The following is a 23,539-nucleotide window of genomic DNA, read 5'->3' as shown; positions in this document are numbered from 1 at the left end:
TATGTCTCTTTGTTGCATCCTTCCATGGCAGTAGCATGCTATTGTTGTGTCTGCTGTAGTGTTTCATACCTGGCAACCCAGGGCATGCGTATATCACTGTGATGGACAATAGGTGGGATCCCAAGCTCCCCAAATGGACCTCCTCAAGGACTAATTTACTGGCTGCAGTGTTCCTTATAGAGATGCCAGTGCTTCAATTTAACATATTGAAGAAGCTCCTTGGTCATTTAATGATTTAGTACAGAAAATGTATTACAGATGTCTCCTTTAAGGGGTTATTTAGGAATATGGCATTAGGAACATGGGAATTTACTCCGTCTTGGTTTGGATTATGAGGTATTTTTTCGGGATTAGTTTGGATTCTGAGTGTAGTCCTGTGGGTCCGATGACAAAAACGCTATCAAATGTGCATTTAATGTAGTGTTTTTACTGTATTATTTTAAAGATGTTGGGTGTGTTTGTTTTTAGTGGCTCTAAAGGGAAGCCCTTCCTTTCTCTGGATCAGATGTTGGATTTTATCAATCGTAAGCAAAGGGACTCACGATTGAATGAGGTCCTGTATCCTCCCCTCAAACGAGAACAGGTCCGGCAGCTCATGGAGAAATATGAGAGTAACCCCAGCCAGCTAGAGAGAGGTAAACACTAAACACCCAGTCTGATTAGGGATTGTTCAGTCATTATTAAGACTAACTGCAGTGTGAGCACGTGTGTGTATTTTAAACTATAATCTATAGATCTATTAATCTTTTAATAGGGCTAGTAGCCTGCTCTAAGTCTTATTAATGACTGAAGAAAATCAAGAAACGGACATGCATCCATGTTGTTGTTGTTGATGATTGTGATGAAGTGTGTGTGTGTGTGTGTGTGTGTGTGTGTGTGTGTGTAGATCAGATATCTCTAATGACATTCAGTAAATTTCTGGGAGGAGAGGAAAATGCAGTGGTTCCCCCTGAGCGCTTTGACGTCATGGATGACATGAACCAGCCACTGCCTCACTATTTTATCAACTCTTCACACAACACTTACCTCACAGGTCCGTACACAAACTCATCTGTGGTTTACTAACCTTCAGCACTGGTTTCGACCCCTTGCAGAGGTCACAAATATGCTTATATGTTGTTGAGAAGCGCATTTTATATGAGAACTTACATGTTATTTTCTTTTTTTCGGTAAGCCGACAGTTTGAATAAATGATCTGTGTGTGCATTGAAGTAGCATGGGATCAATTGGTCTGTTATTATAATTAAACATGAAATTACATCACAATCAAAAAGGACAGAGCATTTTTCCATTGTACTTTATTTACGCCTCATCGAAATACAGTATGTTTACTGTATGATCTTTCTCTCTCTCTCTCTTTCTCTCTTTCTGTCTCTCTCTCTCTTTCTCTCTCTCTTTCTCTCAATGGCGAAGGGGTTTGTTTTACAGAGACTCAGACTGGAATATGCCTTTTATAAACTCACTGATAATCTGGATTCTTTCTTTGATGTGTGGGCTTTTGGGGGCTATGTCTGTGAGCCTGATGGACAGGATGGTTTTGTATTGAACATATAAGACACAGGCTGATTTTTGGCTTTGTTTATGATTGATTTTTGAATATTTTTCTTTAGTAAATGTTTCGTAATAAAGGGGTTTGAAAAGTCAAACAAAGTCTCTCTCTCTCTCTCTCTCTCTCTCTCTCTCTCTCTCTCTCTCTCTCTCACAGTGGGTCAGTTGACGGGGCTTTCCTCAGTGGAGATGTACAGACAGGTGCTGCTGACTGGCTGTCGCTGTATTGAGCTTGACTGCTGGAAGGGTCGTCTACCTGATGAGGAGCCAATCATCACTCACGGCTTCACCATGACAACAGAAATCCCCTTCAAAGTGAGACCACCACCTGCCAAAACGATTCTGCTGAACTCTCTTCTTTCCATCATCTTCCTGTCTCACTGTCAGCTACATGTGTATAACATGATAATCATTGTCAAACACATTTACTGTGTGCTTTTAATTGTAATTTCTTCTGTCCTTTATTCCTGTTTTTTTGTTTTTCTCTCTGTCTGGCTTTCTGTTTTTTAGGAGGTGATTGAGGCCATTGCTGAAAGTGCCTTTAAAATCTCCCCTTATCCTCTCATCCTCTCCTTCGAGAACCATGTTGACTCGTAAGTCTAGCTGTGTCCATACATTCATGATTTGTGTGTGTGTGTGTGTGTGTGTGTGTGTGTGTGTGTATGCACACAAGAGAGAGAGTGAGTTGAGTTTATTGCACACTGTACAGCTGTTATGTCAGTATCAACATGATTATCTGCTTAAAATCTGTTTTTATTTAACTTTATTTTAACTTTCCTTTTTTTTGTCATTTCTCCAATCAGCGCACGGCAACAAGCTAAGATGGCTGAGTACTGCCGCTCTATATTCGGTGACGCGTTACTCATTGATCCGTTAGAGAAATATCCGGTGAGTCTGGAGCAAAATCTGGGATTTGTTCTTATGAAGATGTGTGAAATTATTATGTTTTGACTCAGCAGCTTTGACTCCACATGACTTCCTGTTTTCCACTGATTCACAGTCTTATGTTTATATTATGAAAGGTTTGGTTAAGCAAGAAATCCTGCTCTGTGAAATCTTATATATAAATATATTTTTTATTTATTTTTTATACCATCATGTGCATATATCACTGTGATCACCAGTCAGAATAAGCACACAGTCAGGAGCAGTTCAGTAATTGCGCAATTGCTGTCTGACAAAAACTGTGAACTATAAATGTGTAAATATTGGAGGGTGACAACAAAGGCTGAGGCTTGTACGTTTAAAAGTTTTGGTCCTTAAATCGCAGGTATCAACAGATACTGTGTGCTTTGTCAAAATGTACTTATCTCTATTGAGTCCATATGTCTTGTATAGTGTAATGAGTATTGACTAGCCTGTGGTGTTCTGCAGCTGGTCCCAGGTCAGCAGCTGCCAAGTCCTCAGGAGTTGATGGGAAAAATCCTGATAAAAAACAAGAAGAAACATCATCACAGAGAGTCTCTTGGAGGCAGTGTGAAACGCAGGGTTGGAGAGGGAGCAGATGAACAAATTACACCCCAGAACGGTCAGCATTTACATAAATAACCACAAATATGTTATTTTGCTGTCTGTTAGTCATGTTCAGTCAGAGACAGATTTTGAAAAAGCTTTTAGCTTTGGTTATATCCATCTTATTACTACTTAATTCCATATAAAATCTTACACTGTGTAAAATGTATGAAGCCATACATTTTATCAAAGTCATGTTCAGTGTCAGTCATGTGTTTAGCTTAAAGCTTCTGCCTTAAATACAATCTGCTACGCGTAGTTTATTTGCACAATTTCTTCTTAAATTATGCAACCAGCTCTGTGGTCATCGTGTGTGTCCATTCCATGTCCACTCATATTAAGATGTGTGTTTAGAATGTCCATTGAATGAAGGGGAAGCCAGCCAGATCATATCCAATGGGGGTGAGAAGCTGGCAGAGAGAATGAGCAAAGACAGCGATATCCGCAAGTCCATTGGTGGGTTGGCAACTAATTGAGTTTGAAATGTTCTGAATGCAGGTTGACAGCACCTGTGGTTCTCCAGTTTAGATTGTGATGGAAGAAATTTAATTAGAAATTTTCATGTATCCCTTAATTTTTTATTGCATGTGTCAATGCTGAAGATCGGGGAGATGGAGAAAGTGACGAAGAGGAGGAGGAAGAGACTGTAATAGATCTCAAAAAACACAATTCAGACGAGGTAAACTACTTGGTATCCTGATTAACTTTACTGGCCATAGTACCCATAGTAAAAGGTATAAGAATTTTGAATTTGAAAACACAAAAACCTTTTTTTTTTGTGTCATTTGTGCATGCATTCAGAGTGAAATTCAGACCATTTCTCTTGCTTCACACACTGAAGTGTTGACACACTGAACTGTTTATTGTTGCTATTTCACCCCAGTAATTTCTTGCCTCCTTTTCCACAAATAAAAAGGGAACAGCATCAAGTGAAGTCAACGCTACAGAAGAGATGTCCACATTGGTCAACTACATTGAACCAGTCAAATTCAAATCGTTTGAGGTGGCAGCCAGTAAGTATTTCTGCATGTGAATGTGTGTAAACAGTAATTGCTGACTGTTTAACTGCACATCTGCTTATTAATAAACTTAATAAAACTCCTTCAAATTATTAAAACACAATATAAATATATATATATATATATGTATGTACAATGTGGACGTGTCTTAAAATGAGGACGGTATTTATCACGTGTGTGTGATGTGTCAAATATGTTCATGTGCATATAAGAGAGCCACAGGGAGGGGGCGCTGTGGGAGCTCAATGTCACCGTCTGAAAACGGGTGAAGAAAATCACAAGCCCAGTCTCCCACCGCAGTTGTAAATTTAGCGCAGAGTTCGGATTAAAAGAGAAAGGAATTAAGCTGTAAACAGACAGAATTCTCAGAAAATCTTTCTCTACTTTTATGGAGTCAAAAAGGTTTTGAGTTTGTAAAATTATACTCACAAGTGTAAAGGAGTTTGTAACTGCATGTGAGCAACTACATACACGTTATATTAAAATCCACAAATGTATATGGAATGCATAAATTTAAAACAACAACAACAACAATAATAATTTAAATTCACAAATGTGGAAAAAAATTTGTAATATATAGAATTAATTTTTAAATGTGTGTGTGTGTGTGATTAGTCTACTCACTTAAGTTTGATACTTTACAAATGTGGAGTGTAATTGATCATGTTTTTCTCAGAGAAGGACAGGTATTTTGAAATGTCGTCTTTTGTGGAAACGAAGGGATTGGACACAGTGAAGAATTCACCCATTGAATTTGTGGAGTATCCTTTTGCATTTTCTTTGTTTGTGAATGTTTTTTCCCCCATGTGTGTTAACTGACCCTGCATTCTGTTTATTTACATGTAACTGTTAATTAAATGAATCCGGTGTTGTCTGAATGTCTACAAATATATTTAGCTATTACCTGTTGTACAGTGTGGATGTGTTGTCTCTCCTGAACTGTGTGTGTTCAGATACAATAAGAAGCAGATGAGTCGAATCTATCCTAAAGGCACACGGGTGGACTCCAGTAACTACATGCCTCAGCTCTTCTGGAATGTGGGCTGCCAGATGGTGGCACTCAACTTTCAGACTCTTGGTGAGTCCTTTCCAATCGACTTTAAATGCATCTAGTAATAAATAGCGCTAATTCACCTAAGCTCTGATCCATCACGTCATGAAATTCCATGTAAAAATTCAAGTGAAATCTATCGATTTGCCACCTTTTGTTTAATCTAGGAAATGAATTTCATGTACTTATGTATATTTAAAAATGTATCAATTGAAAGCTCAATTAAAAGTAGTTTCATAATTGTGGGAATTGTTTGTAGATTTGCCAATGCAGCTGAACTTGAGTGTGTTTGAGTATAATGGCCGTAGTGGCTACCTGCTGAAGCCTGAGTTCATGAGACGCACGGACAAACACTTTGACCCCTTCACGGAAGATATAGTGGATGGCATTGTTGCTAACACAGTCAAGATTAAGGTAATGTGTGTGGTTGTTCTGTTGTTGTTGCTGTATTTTTATACTGTGCTGCAAAAGTGTAGAACATCTAGCATACACTCTACAATAACCGTTTAGTGCATATGTACTACTTTGGATACTGATTTGTTTTTATCTGCATTCTCTCTCTCTCTCTCTCTCATTTGCTCGCACTCTTGCTCTTTCTCATATATATAAATAGATTGTGTCAGGTCAGTTTCTGTCTGATAAGAAGGTGGGTGTGTATGCTGAAGTAGACATGTTTGGACTGCCTGCGGACACCAAGAGGAAATACCGAACCAAAACATCCAATAACAACTCAATGGACCCTGTTTGGGAGGAGGAGTCATTCATCTTTAATAAAGTAACTATACTACTCACATCGTTGATACTACCCTTAGATATTTGCCCCAGACTTGGGTACTTATCTGAGCCTAAAAATAGAATTTATTATCAACATATTTTGAAGTAATGGATCTCTCTCTCTTTTTCTCTTTCTCTCTCTCTCTCTCTCTCTCTCTCTCTCTCTCTCTCTCTCTCTCTAGGTGGTCTTGCCAACATTGGCATCACTGAGGGTGGCTGTATTTGAAGAGAATGGGAAGTTAATTGGCCATAGAATCTTGCCAGTTGTGGCTTTAAGGCCAGGTCAGTTCACACTGCTCGTCTACTGCTTTAATGACTCTTGATGAGTATGACAGCTTAAGTGTAGTCTTTGTATTTGTGTTTTTTTCAGGGTACCATTACATTAACCTGAAGAATGAGCTCAATCAGCCACTTTTGCTCGCCTCCCTGCTGGTGTACACTGAAGTTCAGGACTACGTCCCTAATGCGCACCAAAGTAAGAAAATACACTCCTCTTATTTATTAAAGCCAGATTATATGATATATATATATATATATATATATCATATAATCTATATAATATATATAACAATAAATGAGAACAGGGAAAAATAGTAAAGGTTGCTGTTAGTACAAGTACCATGAGCATCTCCTTCTGACTTACTTACTCAAATAGAATTATTTATTTGAACATCACCATTTTAAATTACAAACCGGATTCCAAAAAAGTTGGGACACTAAACAAATTGTGAATAAAAACTGAATGCAATGATGTGGAGGTGCCAACATCTAATATTTTATTCAAAATAGAACACAAATCACAGATCAAAAGTTTAAACTGAGAGAATGTATCATTTTAAGGGAAAAATATGTTGTTTCAAAATTTCATGGCATCAACAAATCCCAAAAAAGTTGGGACAAGGCCATTTTTTACCACTGTGTGGCATCGCCCTTCTTCTTACAACACTCAGACGTCTGGGGACAGGAGACCAGTTTCTCAAGTTTAGAAATAGGAATGCTCTCCCATTCATGTCTAATACAGGCCTCTAACTGTTCAATCGTCTTGGGCCTTCTTTGTCACACCTTCCTCTTTATGATGCGCTAAATGTTCTCTATAGGTGAAAGATCTGGACTGCAGGCTGCCATTTCAGTGCCTGGATCCTTCTCCTACATTGCCATGATGTTGTGATTGCTGCAGAATGTGGTCTGGCATTATCTTGTTGAAAAATGCAGGGTCTTCCCTGAAAGAGTTGACGTCTAGATGGGAGCATATGTTGTTCTAGAACCTGAACATAGTTCTCTGCATTAATGGTGCCTTTCCAGACATGCAAGCTGCCCATGCCACAAGCACTTATGCAACCCTATACCATCAGTGATGCAGGCTTCTGAACGGAGCGTTGATAACAACTTGGGTTATCCTTGTTCTCTCTGGTCCGGATGACATGGCGTCCCAGTGTTCCATAAAGAACTTCAAATCGTGACTCATCTGACCACAGAACGGTCTTCCATTTTACCACACTCCATTTTAAAAGACCCCTGGCCCAGTGCAAACGTCTGAGCTTGTGGAGCTTGCTTAGAAATGGCTTCCTCTTTGCACTGTACAGTTTCAGCTGGCAACGGCGGATGGCACGGTGGATTGTGTTCACTGACAATGCTTTCTGGAAGTATTCCTGAGCCCATTCTGTTATTTCTTTGACGGTGGCATTCCTGTTTGAGGTGCAGTGACGTTTAAGGGCCCAGAGATCACGAGCATCCAGTAGAGTTTTACGGCCTTGACCCTTACACACAGCAATTGTTCCAGATTCTCTGAATCTTTCGATGATGTTATGCACGGTTGATGATGATAACTTAAAAGTCTTTGCTATTTTACGCTGGGTAACACCATTCTGGTATCGCTGCACATCTTTCTGCGCAACAATGGTGGAATTGGTGATCCTCTTACCATCTTGGCTTCAGAGAGACACTGACACTCTGAGAAGCTCTTTTTATACCCAATCATGTTGTCAATTGGCCTAATTAGTGTTAATTGGTCTTCCAGCTGTTTGTTATATGCTCAGTTTTCTTTTTCCAGCCACTTATTGCTACTTGTCCCAACTTTTTTGGGATTTTTTGTTGACACTGTGAAATTTTGAATCAACATATTTCTCCTTTAAAATGTTACATTTACTCAGATTAAACTTTTGATCTGTCATTTATGTTCTATTACGAATAAAATATTGATATTTGTCATCTCCACATAATTGCATTCAGTTTTTATTCACAATTTGTTTAGTGTCCCAACTTTTTTGGAATCCGGTTTGTATTATACATACGTAAGCAGTAGTATATGCAGTAAGTAAATCTAGCTCAAGGAGAATATGTATTTGTTTGTTTGTTGCCTAGGCTATGCTGATGCTCTGACCAATCCAATTAAACATGTCCTGGACCAGAGGGAGAGCCAGCTGTCCGTATTCATGGAGGACAACAATGAGCGTAATAAGGTGTGTGTGTAGGTGTGTGTGTGTGTCACAAATATGATTATCCTTAATATGTCTAAATATTCTATATATATATCTATTCTATATATATTCTATAGATATATCCTTAATATATCTATTTTTCTCATCTTTGCTGTGTGTTTCTGTTCATGTAGCGAGTACAGGTAAAACAGGAGGAAGGAGAAAAAACAGAACCCAGTGCTGTGACAGTTCTGGATTTCCCAAATTTACCTTCACCAACCCCTCCTCCAGTGGAAGCTGAGGTTGTATTACCGCCACAAGGTACAGCAACAATACCAGCTACATAAACCAAGCTATAGGGGGCAGCCGTGGCCTTTAGGTTAGAGAAGCGAGCTTTGAACACGGAGGGTCGCCGGGAGCAGCAAAGAAAATTTTATTTATGAATGAAGTGCCCTTGAGCAGGGCACCTAACCCCCAAACTGCTCCCTGGGCAGCTAAGTGGTTGGTGGCCCCCTGCTCTGGTCGTGTGTGTTAACTGCCCCTAGTGTTCGTAAAGAATTGCTCACTAGTGTGTATTTGTTTTTTCACTGCAACGGCTATTTTCCTAAGGGGATCGATAGGTGTTTCTTTTTTTTTTCTCTTCTCACCACCTCTTCTTCTTCATTTCCACTGTCATTCCATCAATACACTACCACAGCCAATGTTTATGTATGTTAGGCTAACTGTATATTTATCTAACTGGTAATAACCAGTTAATACCGCTATCGTACAAGGCAGTGTGATACGTGTACAGTTAAAAATACCAATGCTTTTGTACTCTCTATGAGCACTAATCGAATGTGCCATCAAATTGCAGGGGCAGAACTATCTGTTGTGTAAATGAAAACACAGAAAATTGACAAAAGCATGCTATTTCACATAATTGCATTAAAATTGCACACTGCTCCAATATTACAGGTCATAGGCTAATAAATTTTGGATGAGCAGTTCATTGTTTTATCTATCTATTACCATGTGGTTGTCATTTTGAGGACAAAGTGTTCTTGTTCGTAGCGCAGCACCTGTGTTTACAGGTGAGAGATGGATATATTTATCTCATACACATTTCCTGTTCTTTCGCTAAAGAGGGTTTCACAGCATTAAAAAAGCACAGAAGCCCATTGCCTCTTTGCATCAGTGGTGTAAAGGATCCTGCTTATGGCACTTTTCCACAGCATGGAACCTACACGACTCAACCCGGTTCTTTTGCTTTTCCACTGGGCAAACTTTTTTCAGTCCCTACTCAGTTACGTTCCAACCAAGTCAAGTAGGTACTAAACTGTGACGTTTAAACCTTGCAGAGTGCTGATTGGTCAGAGAGACCTGTCAAGGCAGCTTTCATATTTATTTTTATACCATTCACAACAGCAGCTTATAACATTACCATGAGGTGATTTGAAGAGGTTTAAATGCTCCTTGGGCAGGTGGCCAACAAAACACACGAAACACGCAAAAGCCGAACATGCAACAAGGAAATCTAATGTGTTAGAACTGGGGTGCATAGCCCTGTTCTGTCCAAAAATCAACTTCAGTAACAGGATGGCCTTATGCAGACAAAAATAACAAACACGCCACCTAACTGACCCACAGACAGCTCTAACTTACCTAAATGAAACAAAAGACAATGTCTTACCTCACTCCCTAGGTATATACAAAAACACACACAAACCCCACTCCCAAAACTATGACGCTATAAATCTAGTGTCAGTAACCAAAAGGAGAAAAACAAACTCATAGCCGCAGCATTAACCGCTGGTTCGAGATACACATACGGCTAAGGAAAGTTGGAGGATTGTGGTCAGTGTAAATGGTGATTGGAACAGAACTGCTACCAATATATACTTCAAAGTGTTGGAATTGTCTTTCTCTATTGTGCTATACACTAGCTGATATTTTAAAAACTTCTTAGAAAAGAAGCAAACAGGATGGTTTCTGTTTTGTAGAAGGACAGCACCCATACCAGTATCACTTGCATCCACCTGTAATTTGGACATTCTGTCTAAACAGCATCTAACTTTACCGCATGGTGATGTTGTGGATTTCAATGCCTGAAGTTCCTGTTAGAGATGGGGTTTTGCGACATCATCAGCTACATTTCATGGGGGAGCTGTGCTAGTCGAAAAACAACCAGCTAAAAGCAAGCTGAGCCGAGTCGATATCACGCAGTGGAAAAGCACCATAAGTTGGATAAGGAGGAAGAGGCTGTTAAACTCTGTTAGTCCTATTAGCATTTTCATCATAAAATGTAACAGAAAACTGCCTTACTCTCCCTCTGACAGAATATGTAAGTTAATCAGACCATATATCAGCTTCAGTGATCATGTTATTTCTGTTATGTTTTAGCTTATATAAGACTATAATTAAAGCCACACATCACTTTTATCTTATTCTGTTCACCCTGTTTCTAGGGTAAATAATCTGACCCTGTGTAATGCACAGTGTAGGTTATAAAATAATGGGTTCTACACTGTTGTAGTCTTAAACTATAACTTTAACATCTAAACAAGAACTAATTGTTTTGAACACCATGGTTTTTGAACAACAAAACAATGTAAACAATCCCAATTGTATTTGAGTTGTGTGTTTCTGTGTAATGTGGAGGTCCTCAAAATGGTGGCTACTATACACTATGACATCATACAAATGCAGGGATATGTAGCATTGATTGCAAAATTGCTGGTTACTGTTTTGGTTCTAAATGATTCCACCTTCATTATTTGTATTTATTTTTTAGGAGACCTGGTCCTCAGTATATTAACAGGTAGGGAATAGCACCCATTATCATCTTCATCTTCATCAGTCATAGTCACAGCACACAGCCAGTCCAGACTATTGTGGCTACATAAATGTCTTCCTCTGTGTGATACAGCAATAGAGCCTCAGAGCATAGAAGAACTCAGGCAGCACAAGTCTTATGTGAAGCTGATCAAGAAACAATCCAAAGAACTGAAGGAGCTACGAAAGAAGCATCTTAAGAAGGTACAATTCAATAACTGCTAAAACAACATATTTTACAAGCCGTTCTGGTTATCTTATTTAACAAACAAATGTAATAATTGTTCCATTATCCTCCTCGTATTCTAACAACAATTGGTGTGAATTAGTGATTAACAAGTACATCTTTAATGGACTGGATGGATCAGCTGAAAGACCACTATTAATTTCATAATCACATTGTGAATATTAATGGGCATTTCTGTCATATTTGATGTTTATATTCATATGGGGAAAATAATCAAATTGTTGGGAATGAGGTATTGAATATAAATGTGTCTGTTTTAGGTGTGGGCTCTACGTAAGGAGCAGAGGATGAAGTTTAATCAGCTGAGCCTGGACATACAGAAACGCAAGAGTCAAGTGGAGAAAAAGCTTCGCCTCAGTGTGAAAAAAAAGTAAGAGGAAACATGAGTAGAGGAAGAATGTTATACATTTGGCATATACCATAATGAGCAATGTAACACTTCATCAAGTGATGTCTTGTTTTTCTAACTGCTGTAGTAAGTACACATCCACTAGATTTACTGTTTGATATTTTAATGTCATCGTAATTACACAAAGGCATGGTACACACTGTATTCTATAGTTTTCCAGTATGTGAAACATAACAAATGATTAGAAATGGAGAATGTGATGCTAGCATTTTCTAGTGAGAGACTGGTTGATGAGAGGAGCCAGAGAGTGATCCAGCCCAAGGGGCTTTAGACTCCCATCTGTTGCACTGGCGATCTGCTTTTGATAGGGATCGTGCTTAGAAAGCTTTGTAGTCTAATAACCATGAGCTCTGATGTACTGCCACACCATTTATAATTCTTTTTTTTCCCACAATAAAATTAAGTGTGTAATTTGACCAGGGTACAAAAACTTTTGCATACAACTGTCTGTGTGTGTGTGTGCGTGTGTGTGTGTGTGTGTGTGTGTGTGTGGACTGACAGTGAGCCACAGAGTGGTGCGAGGACGGAGCTAAGTTCTCTCGAAGGGGACTTACAGAAGCAGACATGGGAGCTGAGAGAGCGTCAGATACAGGACCTGCTTGAACTGCGCAAGCAGCAATATCAGCTGGAGAGGGATACGAAGTGCAGTCAACTCACAGAGGTACCATACATGCCCACACACACACACACACATGAATGTTGACACCTGAACTCTGCATGAACCTGAACTCTTACTGTATTTGTATTTTTCTCAGGCATATCAGAAACTGAAAGATGTTGCACAGGAATGCCATGCTGCCCAAATCAAGAAACTTAAGGAGATCTGTGAAAAGTAAGACATTATTCTTTGAGCTGGTGCCAATGCACTTTGTATGTTGTGTTGTGCTGTGCTACATCTCTTCTCCTGTCATTAGAGAGAAGAAGGATTTGCAGAGGATTCTAGACAGAAAAAGGCAGAACAGCATCATTGAGGCGAGGAAAGCGGACAAAGAGAAGGCAGAGTTGTGAGTAACCCTTAAGCAGGGTTTTTTTTTCTTCATGTGCTGTATGTACAAGTTTTGTAAATAAAGCAAATACAAACCCAGTTAATTTTCTGATAAGAGCAGCTGTTTTTTACATATGGTTATTTGTAGCCTTTCTTTTGGTATATGTATTAACACCTATGTTACAAAATGCATTTTTTATCCTTATTACAGGGAGCAAAATGAAATAAATAAGAAACATATCCAGGACTCAGTGAACTTGCTGCGCAGGGTGAGTGTCCACGTCTTACTGTAGAAATTCTCTCCTTCTCGCTGAAATGATGACCGCAGCAAAAGTACCTTTCCCAGTTTGACTAGAAATACAAAAGTAACTACTTAGTACTGAGTAATGTCCTGAACTGCGGTGGAAATCAGTGGAATTTTACAGTTCTGTGCAAAAGCCTTGGTCATGTGAGACATATAATTTAAAACTATTTACTTGAAAAATATTTTTTTCAAAACACTGTATTATTAGAGTACATACAAAGAAACAATATAGTACAAACTAAGAAAGCACTTGATATAGTAGTGTTCAAAATAATAACAGTCAAATATGACTAACCAGATTAATCACTGTTTTTGGTATAAATTATATTACCACATGACAAAACATTTACCAGTTTGTACAGTAGATTCTTAGAAAACCAATAAACTCAGCATTTATGATATACATGTTCTTGAGTCTGTGTATTTCAATAGTTAATTGAAAGGGGTGTGTTCAAAATAGTAGCAGTATGGAGTTCAGTTAGTGAGGTCAATCATTCTGTGGAGAAACAAGGTGTGTATCAGGTTTATTATATACTTATTTAAGGGTAAAGCCTGCACATGTTTTCATATGGGTCGTTTGAGGCATTGTAGAAGAACAGCGTACTTTCATTAAAAATTGATTGGAGAGGGTAAAACGTATTAAAAAGTGCAGACAATGACAGACTATTCTACTAAAATGATCTCCAACGCTTTAAAATGGAAAGCAAAACCAGAGAGACTTGGAAGAGAACTGAAGACTACAATTCAAATGGATCAAAGAATAGCCAGAATGGCAAAGGCTCAGCCAATGATCATTGCCAGGATGATGAAAGACAGTCTCAAGTTACCTGTGAGTACTGAGACAGTTGGAAGACGCCTGTGAGAAGCTAATTTATTAGCAGGGAGTCCCCGCTGTTTAAAAAAAAAAAAAAAAAAAAAAAAAAAAAAAAAAAAAAAAAAGATATTTACTTAAGCGATAATACAGTTTGCTAAAGAACACCTCAACTGGGCTAAAGAGAGATGGAGAAGCATTTTGTGGACTGATGAAAGTATAATTGTTCTTTTTGGGTCCAAAGGCTGCAGACAACCCACAAGCTCTGAATTCAAGCCACAGTACACTCTGAGGACAGTGAAGCATGGTGGTGCATCATGATATGACCGTGTTTCACTTACTGTGGTGCCGGGCCTATTTACCGCACACCAGGGATCATGGACCAGTTTGCATGTATCAAAATATTGAAGAGGTCATGTTGCCTTACACTGAAGAGGAAATGCCCTTGAAATGGGAGTTTCAACAAGACAATGACCCTAAACACACCAGTAAACGGGCAAAATCTTGGTTCCAGTCCAACAAAATTGAGGTTATGGAGTGGCCAGCCCAATCCCTGGACCTTAGAACACTTGTGGGGTGACATCAAAAATGCAGTTTCTGAGGCAAAACCAAGAAATGCAAATGAATTATGATATGTAGTCAAAGCATTCTGGGCTGGAATACCAGTTGACAGGTGCCAGAAGTTGGTTGACTCTATGCAACATAGAAGCAGTTCTAAAAAACGGTGGTTATGCAACTAGATATCAGGTTAGTGATTCATGCTAAATGCTAAATGCTAAATCCAGTGTGCAATGTTCCCAATGCGCGGAAATAAAAACTACTATAGAGAGTTTGTGCTTGAACACTACTGTATGTTGTGAACGTGGTAGAAAATGTTTTGTTCCAGATTACACAGTAGCACTCCTAGACAATACATGAATTGTTTGAATTTCACCAGCAACCCCTGATATAAATTAATGAGACATTAAATGAAAGCCTAAACAGAGAGGGATAATAATCTTTTTAAAAAATTCATCAGTGGGTTGCCATAAGGACTGGTATGGAGTAAGCACATGTACATAACGTAAGCTCACATGTTATTGTGTGATTGTATAGTGTAAAAATGTGTTTATGCTAGATGATAATGTATTTAGTGTCTCAAAGAGCAATTACATTATTATTTCTCAATTAATAAATATGATTGATTACTTTTTCAAGAATTCTAAAAGAACTCAAAGGTTTTGGTGCCAGTCCACTTTTTTGAAACTTTATAGTGAAAAACAAAAACAGCTCGAGGTGAATAAGCTTATTACAGAGAAATTAAAGAGATATTCTAAGAATTAATGTCAGTAAATAAATCAGAGCAGGATTGTTTTAAGAAAATGCAGATTCATTAAATTATAAATTGGGTATATCTCATTCAGTAAATTGTACATAGTTACTACACACCCCCTGATTAGACGTCTTGATCTTGCAGCTGGACGAGTCTCAGGAAAAGCGTCAGGAGAAGCTGATGGCCCTTCAAAGAGAGGTTCTTCAGAAGATTGAAGAGGAGCAACCTATGGTCTGTCCATCTTGATTTCATTCCTCTTTCCACTTCTTATCTGTAAACTATTGTTGCCTTCTTTGGCAGTGGTTTGATAAAACAGCACAGTACTTTTCTCACCTTGTCTAAACGGCCCTGTTCAGAACGACCAGTTTCAGCCGCTGCTGAGAACGAGCCACTGTTTACTGTCAACCCCAGGGAGCCCAGGAGTGAGGCACAAGGCACAAAAAGGGCTGTTCATTATTAGTCAATGTGTTGGTAGGAGCTAAAGGTGCCCAAATGAATATGAAAATGGGTCTTTTTATGCCCCCTTTAAAAAGAAAGCAGACTGCAGCTTTGACTTTTTTATCTCTCTGAATTCAATGTGAGTCCAAGGTATTCTTGCTCTGTTTCTCTCCTGTATTTTATTCTCACTCTTTCACTTTTATCTCTTACACTTGTTTTTTTGCACTGCATAATTGTGATCAGTGGTGTCTATTTAAAGAAGTAAAGTTTTATGCATTTTTCTCTGTGTGTGTGCAGTACATGTCATTATTGAAGAAGCAATGTGATGCTGAGTTTGAGCGTTTGCCAGAAGAGATCCAAGTCTACCTGCAGGGAGAGCTAGAAATCAAAGGTCTGCGCAGTGATGCCCTTTGCAGCCAGCCCTCTTACGATAACTCGGGCTCTGGCCCGCCCTCCAACTGCAGCACACCCCCTTTCTCTTCACCAAATCACAGCTGGAGCCCCAGTTTGGACAGTAGCGCCACATCGCTGGGCGACTCCTCCTCGTCTAGCACACCGGTCACTTCAGAGACAGAGTTCACAGCCGTGTAACTCCAACTCAGTTGATTACTCTTTCTTTCTTAGGCCCTTGTTCTCACTGGATTACGGATTATGATGATAGACATAGTATTGCAGAAAGTTGTATAAATGTTTTTAAAGGATTTCAGTTCTTTTTTACTGCCTTACTGTTCATTAATTTTTACACATGTATGGTCAGGTATGGACGTCAGGCAGGTTCTGCTGGGCTTCAGCTTGAAGTCTGCTTCTTCTGTTTTGGATACGTCTTACTCTTATTTTAACCAAAGTTATGCTTGTAGCCAAGACAATAATGGACTCTTCTCTAAGCTTTAATCACATGGGCAGTGTATACTGATGCCTTTGTGTCAAGCACCTGTGGAAAGGAGAGCAAACCCATTTTTAAAGAGGGAGAATCTTAATTTATTTCTGTGGCATGTACGTGAACGGGGAAGGGTAGTGCTCTGAGCTGTCCGGCAGGTGGCAGTGTAGCTTTAGCGGTAGAGTAGGTTAGTGGTGATTCCTGTGATGCAAACGCCAGGCTAATGCGTAATCTGAATGGTACTTGTTTACATAATAATGCACAGATGGGCAATCCTATAAGCCACTGCTCCCTGTCCCGCAGGACAATAAAGTTAATTCTCACTACGGATTTCTTTTACAGACAGAAACATTACTGATACAGTTTTGTTATTTTTTTGTGTGCGTGTGTTTTTTTTTGGATCATTCACAATAGTAAGAGATTTGTGTGAAAGTACTGAAACAATTTTGAAATAACCATGTATTACTCTGTTTTTTAAATTCAGATTTTCTCATATTTCACGCACAGATTCGTACAACCCCCCGCCCACTCGCCCCAATTTCTGTATCTCCCTCTTTACCATCTCCATGTCTCTCTATTTTCCCATTCCTCCATCTCTCCATCTGTGGTGTAGCTTAACCTAATCCCCGCTCTCTAATTCTGTGTGTAGTTGGTGTGGATATCCCATGCACTGCACTTCCTCAAAACCACTGCTACTCTTCAGGAAACGTGCACTTTTGTTTTTTTGTCATTCTGTGCAACAGAGAGCAGTTTCAGTACAATACCAGCATATATCCACACCTTCAGAGCAGTGCGCCAAAATGTGGCCCACAGTTCAGAGAAAGTGAGTGTGTATAAAAGACCTGGAATCATCCAGAGGTCACGTCTGCTCAGTATCATTACCCTGTTATGTAACGTGCAGAAAAGTGCAGCATATGAGAAAACCTTTAGGTTCATCGTGTTCAGCTGATTTTATTTAAGGTGTCATTAGGGCTCTGTAATGTGTGGTGTTTTTCTGTCATCTATGAAAATGGATGGCTGGCCTCATTTTGACTGTAATCAGGATTCAGGTGTTCCCTGTTTTTCTACATGATGTTCTTTTTCCACTTTTTCTCCCATTAGTTCCTCATCATATCTTTTTGCTGTTTTTAGGCCTCTCTCCCCTTCTCCTCTCCCTATAGGTCAAGTTTGCAGCTCAGAACTAAAAGCATGGCTGTTGTATGGCGTGAGAACAGACTGCACTTGGTCCATTTTAGCGAAGGCAAAAGGCAGATTGAGCACTAATCGCACTCTAATTAGACGCTCTAATACAGACGCATGTTGTATCACAGAGCAGGTACTTTATTGCTTATTTCAGAAATGACTACACCTGTGATTATACGAGTGATGGTGTACGTGGGGCTGTTACTTGGCTCGTTTGACTGGAGGCAGATAATCATCAGCCAAAGGTATGGAGACACAGAACCGATGCACGAGATGGTTCTGACTGATTAAATACAATGCTGGCTTTCAAGCCCATTGCAGAAAGTAGAGGTGGAATATACTGTCAAAGCTGTTGTACAGAGATAGTCCAGTCCATCTCTTGTGGTAGGCTGCTGTCGTGTGAATGTATAAATCCGCACCAAAGTCCTTATTATGTGCTTTGTCAAAAGTTTTAAAAGCCCTTCTAAAGAAAATGAGAAATGGTACTTCTTGTAAAATGCTGTCTTATAATGTACAGTAAGAATTGATGTTGTTCTTGTTAATGCTTTATCAGAAACGTGTTTGTTGTATGATATGGGTTTTACATTACACTGTGTGGGTCTTTGTCAGTACACACCTAGATATTCGAGTCTATGATATATCGCAGTCATGTTAATCATACGTATGTAGTTCTATGTATATCCTACTACTGACTAAAAGTGAAGGTGCGAGTAATGTTAAGGTGTGTGTGTGTGTGTTTTATGTTTGGGTTTTTTTATTATTAGAGTGGGGAACTTCAGTGTATGTGAAAGATGTCAGATGTTGCTTGAAAACTTGTTGCCCCTGAAGTGTCCAGACACTTGCACACAACAATCAACCCCCCTCCAAACGTCATCTGCTGCCTATCTGTCATTTTATTAATAGGGAGACACTTTTAGAGCTCATTTGTTTTTAATAAATCTCAAAAATACTAATTCTGTGTGTCAGAGTTGGTGAGCTCTCCCTGATAATCAGTCCTCACTTTGACCTTTAATGAACCTGGACATTATTGTGAGTAAGATTTAATGCAAAGTGCTTATTATTTTAAAACTTGTGAAAGGAAACCTTGTGTTCCTTCTGAAATTATAAGACATTTTAGGGAAAAAAATCAGATTGTTAAGTGCCCTAAAATGATGCATAATTACCTGTTTCTTAATTAGTTCCTATGTTTTTACATTGTTCTTGAATTGTACTTTCACTGCACTTTTACTTTCCCTTTGTTTTTACACGTTTTATGCTTCAGAGGAATTCTGTGCGAATGTTATGTCTGTCCTACAGATCAGGGTTGATGTGGTTGGTACAGTACCTTGTTAAAAGCAGGTGTGTGAGTAATAATCCTGGCCAGTGGTTATTGCTTCCTAAAGGGAGAGCAGGGGTTATTAGTTTGACTAGAAAAGAATAATACTGTGGAGTACTTAGTGTTTGCTTTTTAAACATAAGCTTGAGGGGTGAATGAACACTGTCCCAAGGGCTAATTCTGTCCTGCCTCAGCTTTAAACAAGTGCATGTGATTTGCATCTCTCACTCTTTCTTGCTCTTAAATTTTCATTGATTTCCTTCTGAAACACTGTATGTAGAAAAAGTACTGATCTGCCTTGTGAAAGGGAAAAATATTACTCTGGATGTAATTTTTATTGCCTTGATAAATATATATGTAACTGTACATTCAATAAATATAGAATTTTTGTCAAAAACCTTACCCTTTCTGGGTGTTTCATTTCTTCTTTTTTAGTCCTAAGAAGAAGCAAGAGGATTGTGAAACGGGGTTTTGTCTTCCACTCAGGAGCATCAAACTATATATCTGGAGTTTTATTTATTTCATAACATTTCGAAACTGTGAACCTGAACGGATCAAGGAATGATTTCATTTCCACATTTTTAAAAAGCATGCGTTTAATGGAATGAGAAACTGTTTCCTCGTAGACAAATGGTGGAGTCCCCGAGACGTAGATGTTCACGCAGGTGTTTTTGTTTTAATACTTTTTCCTTTTAACTTTGTTTCAAATAAACATCACATATTACACAAAAACATTAAATAGCTGAAGAATCTGGCTCAAATATTCTATCTGTTTAATGGTGAATGCTTTCCAGAGACAGTAGAAGAAAAGGTTATGGAGTCACATCATTTTAAAGAAAACATTGGGATTTTTATTTGTTAATGAATCCATCAGTGTTTTGTTGCCCCTCATCAGTCTGAGTCAGTTGGATGTGTCATTGTGTTGATGCTTTTCCTGAAGAAAATCTTTAACATTCTTTTCTTTGTGGCGAGACGCGTCATCGTCCTGAAATATCATTCTGTTAATGAACAAAAAAATTGTCCAGAATTTCAAGTTTACTTTCTTCATTTACTGTTTTCTCTTCTGTTCGAGAGTGAGCGCTGGATTTTGTTTGGCTTTTCTATCTGTAAATCCTATTTCTTTAAGTTGATTTATTACAGTTCTGTCACAAACACTCACTCTGTTTCCAACCATTTGTTCTTTATTATAAAGCATATTGCTTTGGCTTTGACTAAATGCGCACCATAACAGACTTTATCACACTTATACTACACTTCTTTCTAGGTATGAGCCTTGAGTCGATGCTGTGTATTACACTTGCTATGTTTGGTTCTTCCTAGGTATCAGCACTGGCCCTTGTTCTGACAGTGTCTGAGCTCAAAGGGATAATTGGACTAGAACCTATTTGTACTAGTGAGCACATATATATTCTGTTTGAACACCAAGCACTTTAGAGTCGCTGGATAAGAGCATCTGCTAAATGCTGTAAATGTTGATGTCTTACATGATCTACCTGTTTGTTTTCCTTTTGCATACTTTAATTTAGAGACTACAGATTTGGAACAACCAATATCTTTGCATTGGATTTCCATCTTTCATGAGTTTTTTCATTTGCCTTTTAAAAATACAGTTTACAAAATGATTACCTATTTTTTAACATTGTGATTCCATATTTATTCCTGAACTGAACTGAAATAATAGCTATAAATTAAAATGTAAATGGTTCAAACTGTTTCACAAAGACAGATTAGTCAGCTACTAAACACAGTTTTGTGTCATATGTGATTTGTTTATTTGTTAAGAAGCCAAAAATTTAGTGACTATCCTTTTAGATGTGGTTATTCTGTATTCCGTTCGGTAGGGTTAGTACGTTAGCATTAGCATTAGCATTTGTCAAAGTTGAGGATCACATTGTTGTGTTCTCACAATAATGTTGACAGTGCTTTTTTCCATATAAATATAGACAGAGTGTGAAAAGCCTTAAAGGCAGGAGAAATCCACTTGTGCAGCTACCGATACGGACCATGACCATATAGATTTATATACTCAAAGTGTCCATAGGTGTGAGTGTGTGTCATGCTGTAAAGGTCCTCTAGGGTGTGATGTGTGATCCACAGTTCCCTGAAGTGGATATATATATCCCTGCGTTGCACAGGTTTCAAAGGGCATGGTAGGAAACCAAAAGTGAACCTTGTGCTGGCAAAAATGTCAATGTGAGAATCCAATAAGAACGACCAAGACCATCCTGATGAATCAGAACATTTCTACCAATATGAAGAAGAGGACCCTGCACAAGGCTGGTTTTCACAAATGCCAACCCAGGAGGACTCCACAAGGAATGCTCACCTGCACAAGGAAAGCTTTTGGTGATTATTTCTGTGGTCTGAGGAGAAAAATGCAGTTATTTTGCTCATAGCTTGTTTGTGGAAGAATTTCTGTGGCACAGGAACAAAATTGCCACAGCCAAACATGGTGGTGGGAATGTACACTTTGATGGTGTTAGTCGGCCAATAGCCCAGGCTTCTGTGACAAAGCAAATACCATCATAATAAACAAGACTCTTGAAATTCTGGACGAAAACATGCAGAAACACTGGCCTTGGGCAACACTGGACCGTTCCATGAGACAATGATCTGAAACACAGCCAAAAGATAATGTTACTAGTGTATAATGTTGACATTTTGGAGTGGCCCAGACCTGTGAAGGGAACTAAAACCAGCGTGATCAGAACCAGCAACCTCAAAGAGCTGGAGATCCTCACAAAAGAGGAGACGTTAAATACACATAGTTGGCATTACAAGAAACTCTTGATAGCTCACTGTGTTTAAATCCCTGCATTGTCTGTTCATTGTTTATAATACACACACACAAACTAAAACATTTTTCACTGAAATTTTAAGAGACTTTAATTAACTTCTTATTCTCTTATCAAGGCGCTACAGTGCCTCATTTTGGTCAGATTTTTAATTCTCGCTTTAAGAGCCTGAGTCAGGCAAGGCACTTTCTAACGTGATGCTAGAGCTAAGAGGAAGCGTGCTGAGAGAAGGAACTGAAGATTTCTTCTTTATAAAAAAAAAAAAAAGAATGATAAAGTGGCCTTAAAATGACCGCATGGTTGTGATGCATTTGAAAGTGACTCAGTTCTGGAAGTGATCCTTAAAGCCTTTTAGCAGCTGCTCGAAAATAGCACTCACAGAAAGTACATTTCAGAAAGACAATCTTCATTCTCTCTGCTCTCCTATCTTTAAATGCCTCTCTTTATCAGGCGAGAAGAGCTTTTTAATACATGAGTGTGTGTCAGGACTGAGAGTCTACGGCTAACTCCAGTTCCTTATCCTCAGAGTTCATGAAGTGCTATGAATGACTGTGCATTTGCTTTGGGGTTTGGTAATACACATCCTCAGAGTTTATACAGTTGAGGAAACTGAGGTCAAGATCAGTGCCTTTAATGAGGGAACATAATTGTACCATATTCTATCATTATTGAAGAATTTAATGTTGGGTTGATTTCATACGCCCCATTTAATCCCCACGACTGATATTGTGTTCTTTTATTTTACACAGATCTATAATGAAATATTACAGATATCCACCTCTCCTTCTGGAGAAGAGACTTTAAACCACTGTTGTCCATTTAAAGATATGATTCACTGTTTGTACCTTTAGCAACAATAATGTACCTTTTTCTCTGAGAGTGCATAATGCAATCATTTTGACAGAACACAACAACAGCAGCGGCCTGTTATTTAACATAAGCCCCAGAACAGACGCTGTGGATCTGGACACCTTTTTTCATTCATGGAGGTAAAAACATATGGGATCTAATCTTTTTTTTATTTTCAGTTTCAGAATTGTTCCTCTTTATAGCCTTGTGGTGAATGGCCTGAAGCTGGCAGCTCGTCTAAACACAGATCTGATCAGTCTACAAGAGAAAACAAATCACAGCCTGCTGCCTGAGCTCTTCTCATTGATTCGTATTGATCCAGCAGCATGCAGTGATTCCTCTGTAAGTCCAACAGTTCTTCTGTAAATCCAGGCCTGCTGCCACTTTACAGATACAATTATTAGATACGATTATACAGCTTCTGAATAAACACAGCTATACAAGGCAAAGGGATTTCATAACATATATGTATGCACTTCCCAAAGATAGTACTTCCTCATTGTTGATATCTGCAGTTCTGCTCTGATGAAAAGAATAGAAATGATTTTTGTTTGTTTTACATTGACTTCCATTGAGAGTTAAAAGGGTTTTTTCCTACTACTTTAGAGAGACATTTTTATTGGGACAGCTATGATATTCATTCATTCATTCATTGTCTGTAACCACTTGTCCAATTCAGGGTCACGGTGGGTCCGGAGTCTACCCAGAATCAATGGGCGCAATGTGGGAACAAACCCTGGAGGGGGCACCAATTCTTCTCACACTCACACCTACGGACACTTTTGAGTTGCCAATCCACCTAATGACGTGTGTTTTGGACTGTGGGAGGAAACCGGAGCACCTGGAGGAAACCCACGCAGACACAGGGAGAACACACCAC

At 38.8% G+C, this 23,539-nt stretch overlaps 1 protein-coding gene across 1 annotated transcript in view; it reads left to right on the top strand.

Moving 5' to 3' along the window:
- Positions 1-19,401, top strand: part of plcb3 (phospholipase C, beta 3 (phosphatidylinositol-specific)) — a 63,742-nt gene extending 44,341 nt beyond the window's left edge. Inside the window, exons 9-34 of the mRNA XM_066680495.1 lie at positions 469-635; positions 887-1,033; positions 1,706-1,863; positions 2,059-2,141; positions 2,352-2,436; positions 2,923-3,076; positions 3,415-3,516; positions 3,663-3,739; positions 3,977-4,073; positions 4,756-4,840; positions 5,033-5,157; positions 5,390-5,544; positions 5,744-5,905; positions 6,087-6,186; positions 6,275-6,379; positions 8,266-8,363; positions 8,516-8,642; positions 11,095-11,121; positions 11,230-11,339; positions 11,643-11,752; positions 12,293-12,452; positions 12,547-12,623; positions 12,706-12,795; positions 12,988-13,045; positions 15,348-15,434; positions 15,939-19,401. Coding sequence (XP_066536592.1) covers positions 469-635; positions 887-1,033; positions 1,706-1,863; positions 2,059-2,141; positions 2,352-2,436; positions 2,923-3,076; positions 3,415-3,516; positions 3,663-3,739; positions 3,977-4,073; positions 4,756-4,840; positions 5,033-5,157; positions 5,390-5,544; positions 5,744-5,905; positions 6,087-6,186; positions 6,275-6,379; positions 8,266-8,363; positions 8,516-8,642; positions 11,095-11,121; positions 11,230-11,339; positions 11,643-11,752; positions 12,293-12,452; positions 12,547-12,623; positions 12,706-12,795; positions 12,988-13,045; positions 15,348-15,434; positions 15,939-16,232 — 3,040 coding nt within the window. The 3' untranslated portion in view covers positions 16,233-19,401. The remainder of the gene's footprint in view (positions 1-468; positions 636-886; positions 1,034-1,705; positions 1,864-2,058; positions 2,142-2,351; positions 2,437-2,922; positions 3,077-3,414; positions 3,517-3,662; positions 3,740-3,976; positions 4,074-4,755; positions 4,841-5,032; positions 5,158-5,389; positions 5,545-5,743; positions 5,906-6,086; positions 6,187-6,274; positions 6,380-8,265; positions 8,364-8,515; positions 8,643-11,094; positions 11,122-11,229; positions 11,340-11,642; positions 11,753-12,292; positions 12,453-12,546; positions 12,624-12,705; positions 12,796-12,987; positions 13,046-15,347; positions 15,435-15,938) is intronic.
- The last annotated feature ends 4,138 nt before the right edge of the window (positions 19,402-23,539 follow it).

The sequence above is a fragment of the Hoplias malabaricus genome, chromosome 9 (genome assembly GCF_029633855.1).
Source record: "Hoplias malabaricus isolate fHopMal1 chromosome 9, fHopMal1.hap1, whole genome shotgun sequence".
Taxonomy (NCBI): Eukaryota; Metazoa; Chordata; class Actinopteri; order Characiformes; family Erythrinidae; genus Hoplias; species Hoplias malabaricus.
This window is presented reverse-complemented; position numbering and strand designations above follow the sequence as displayed.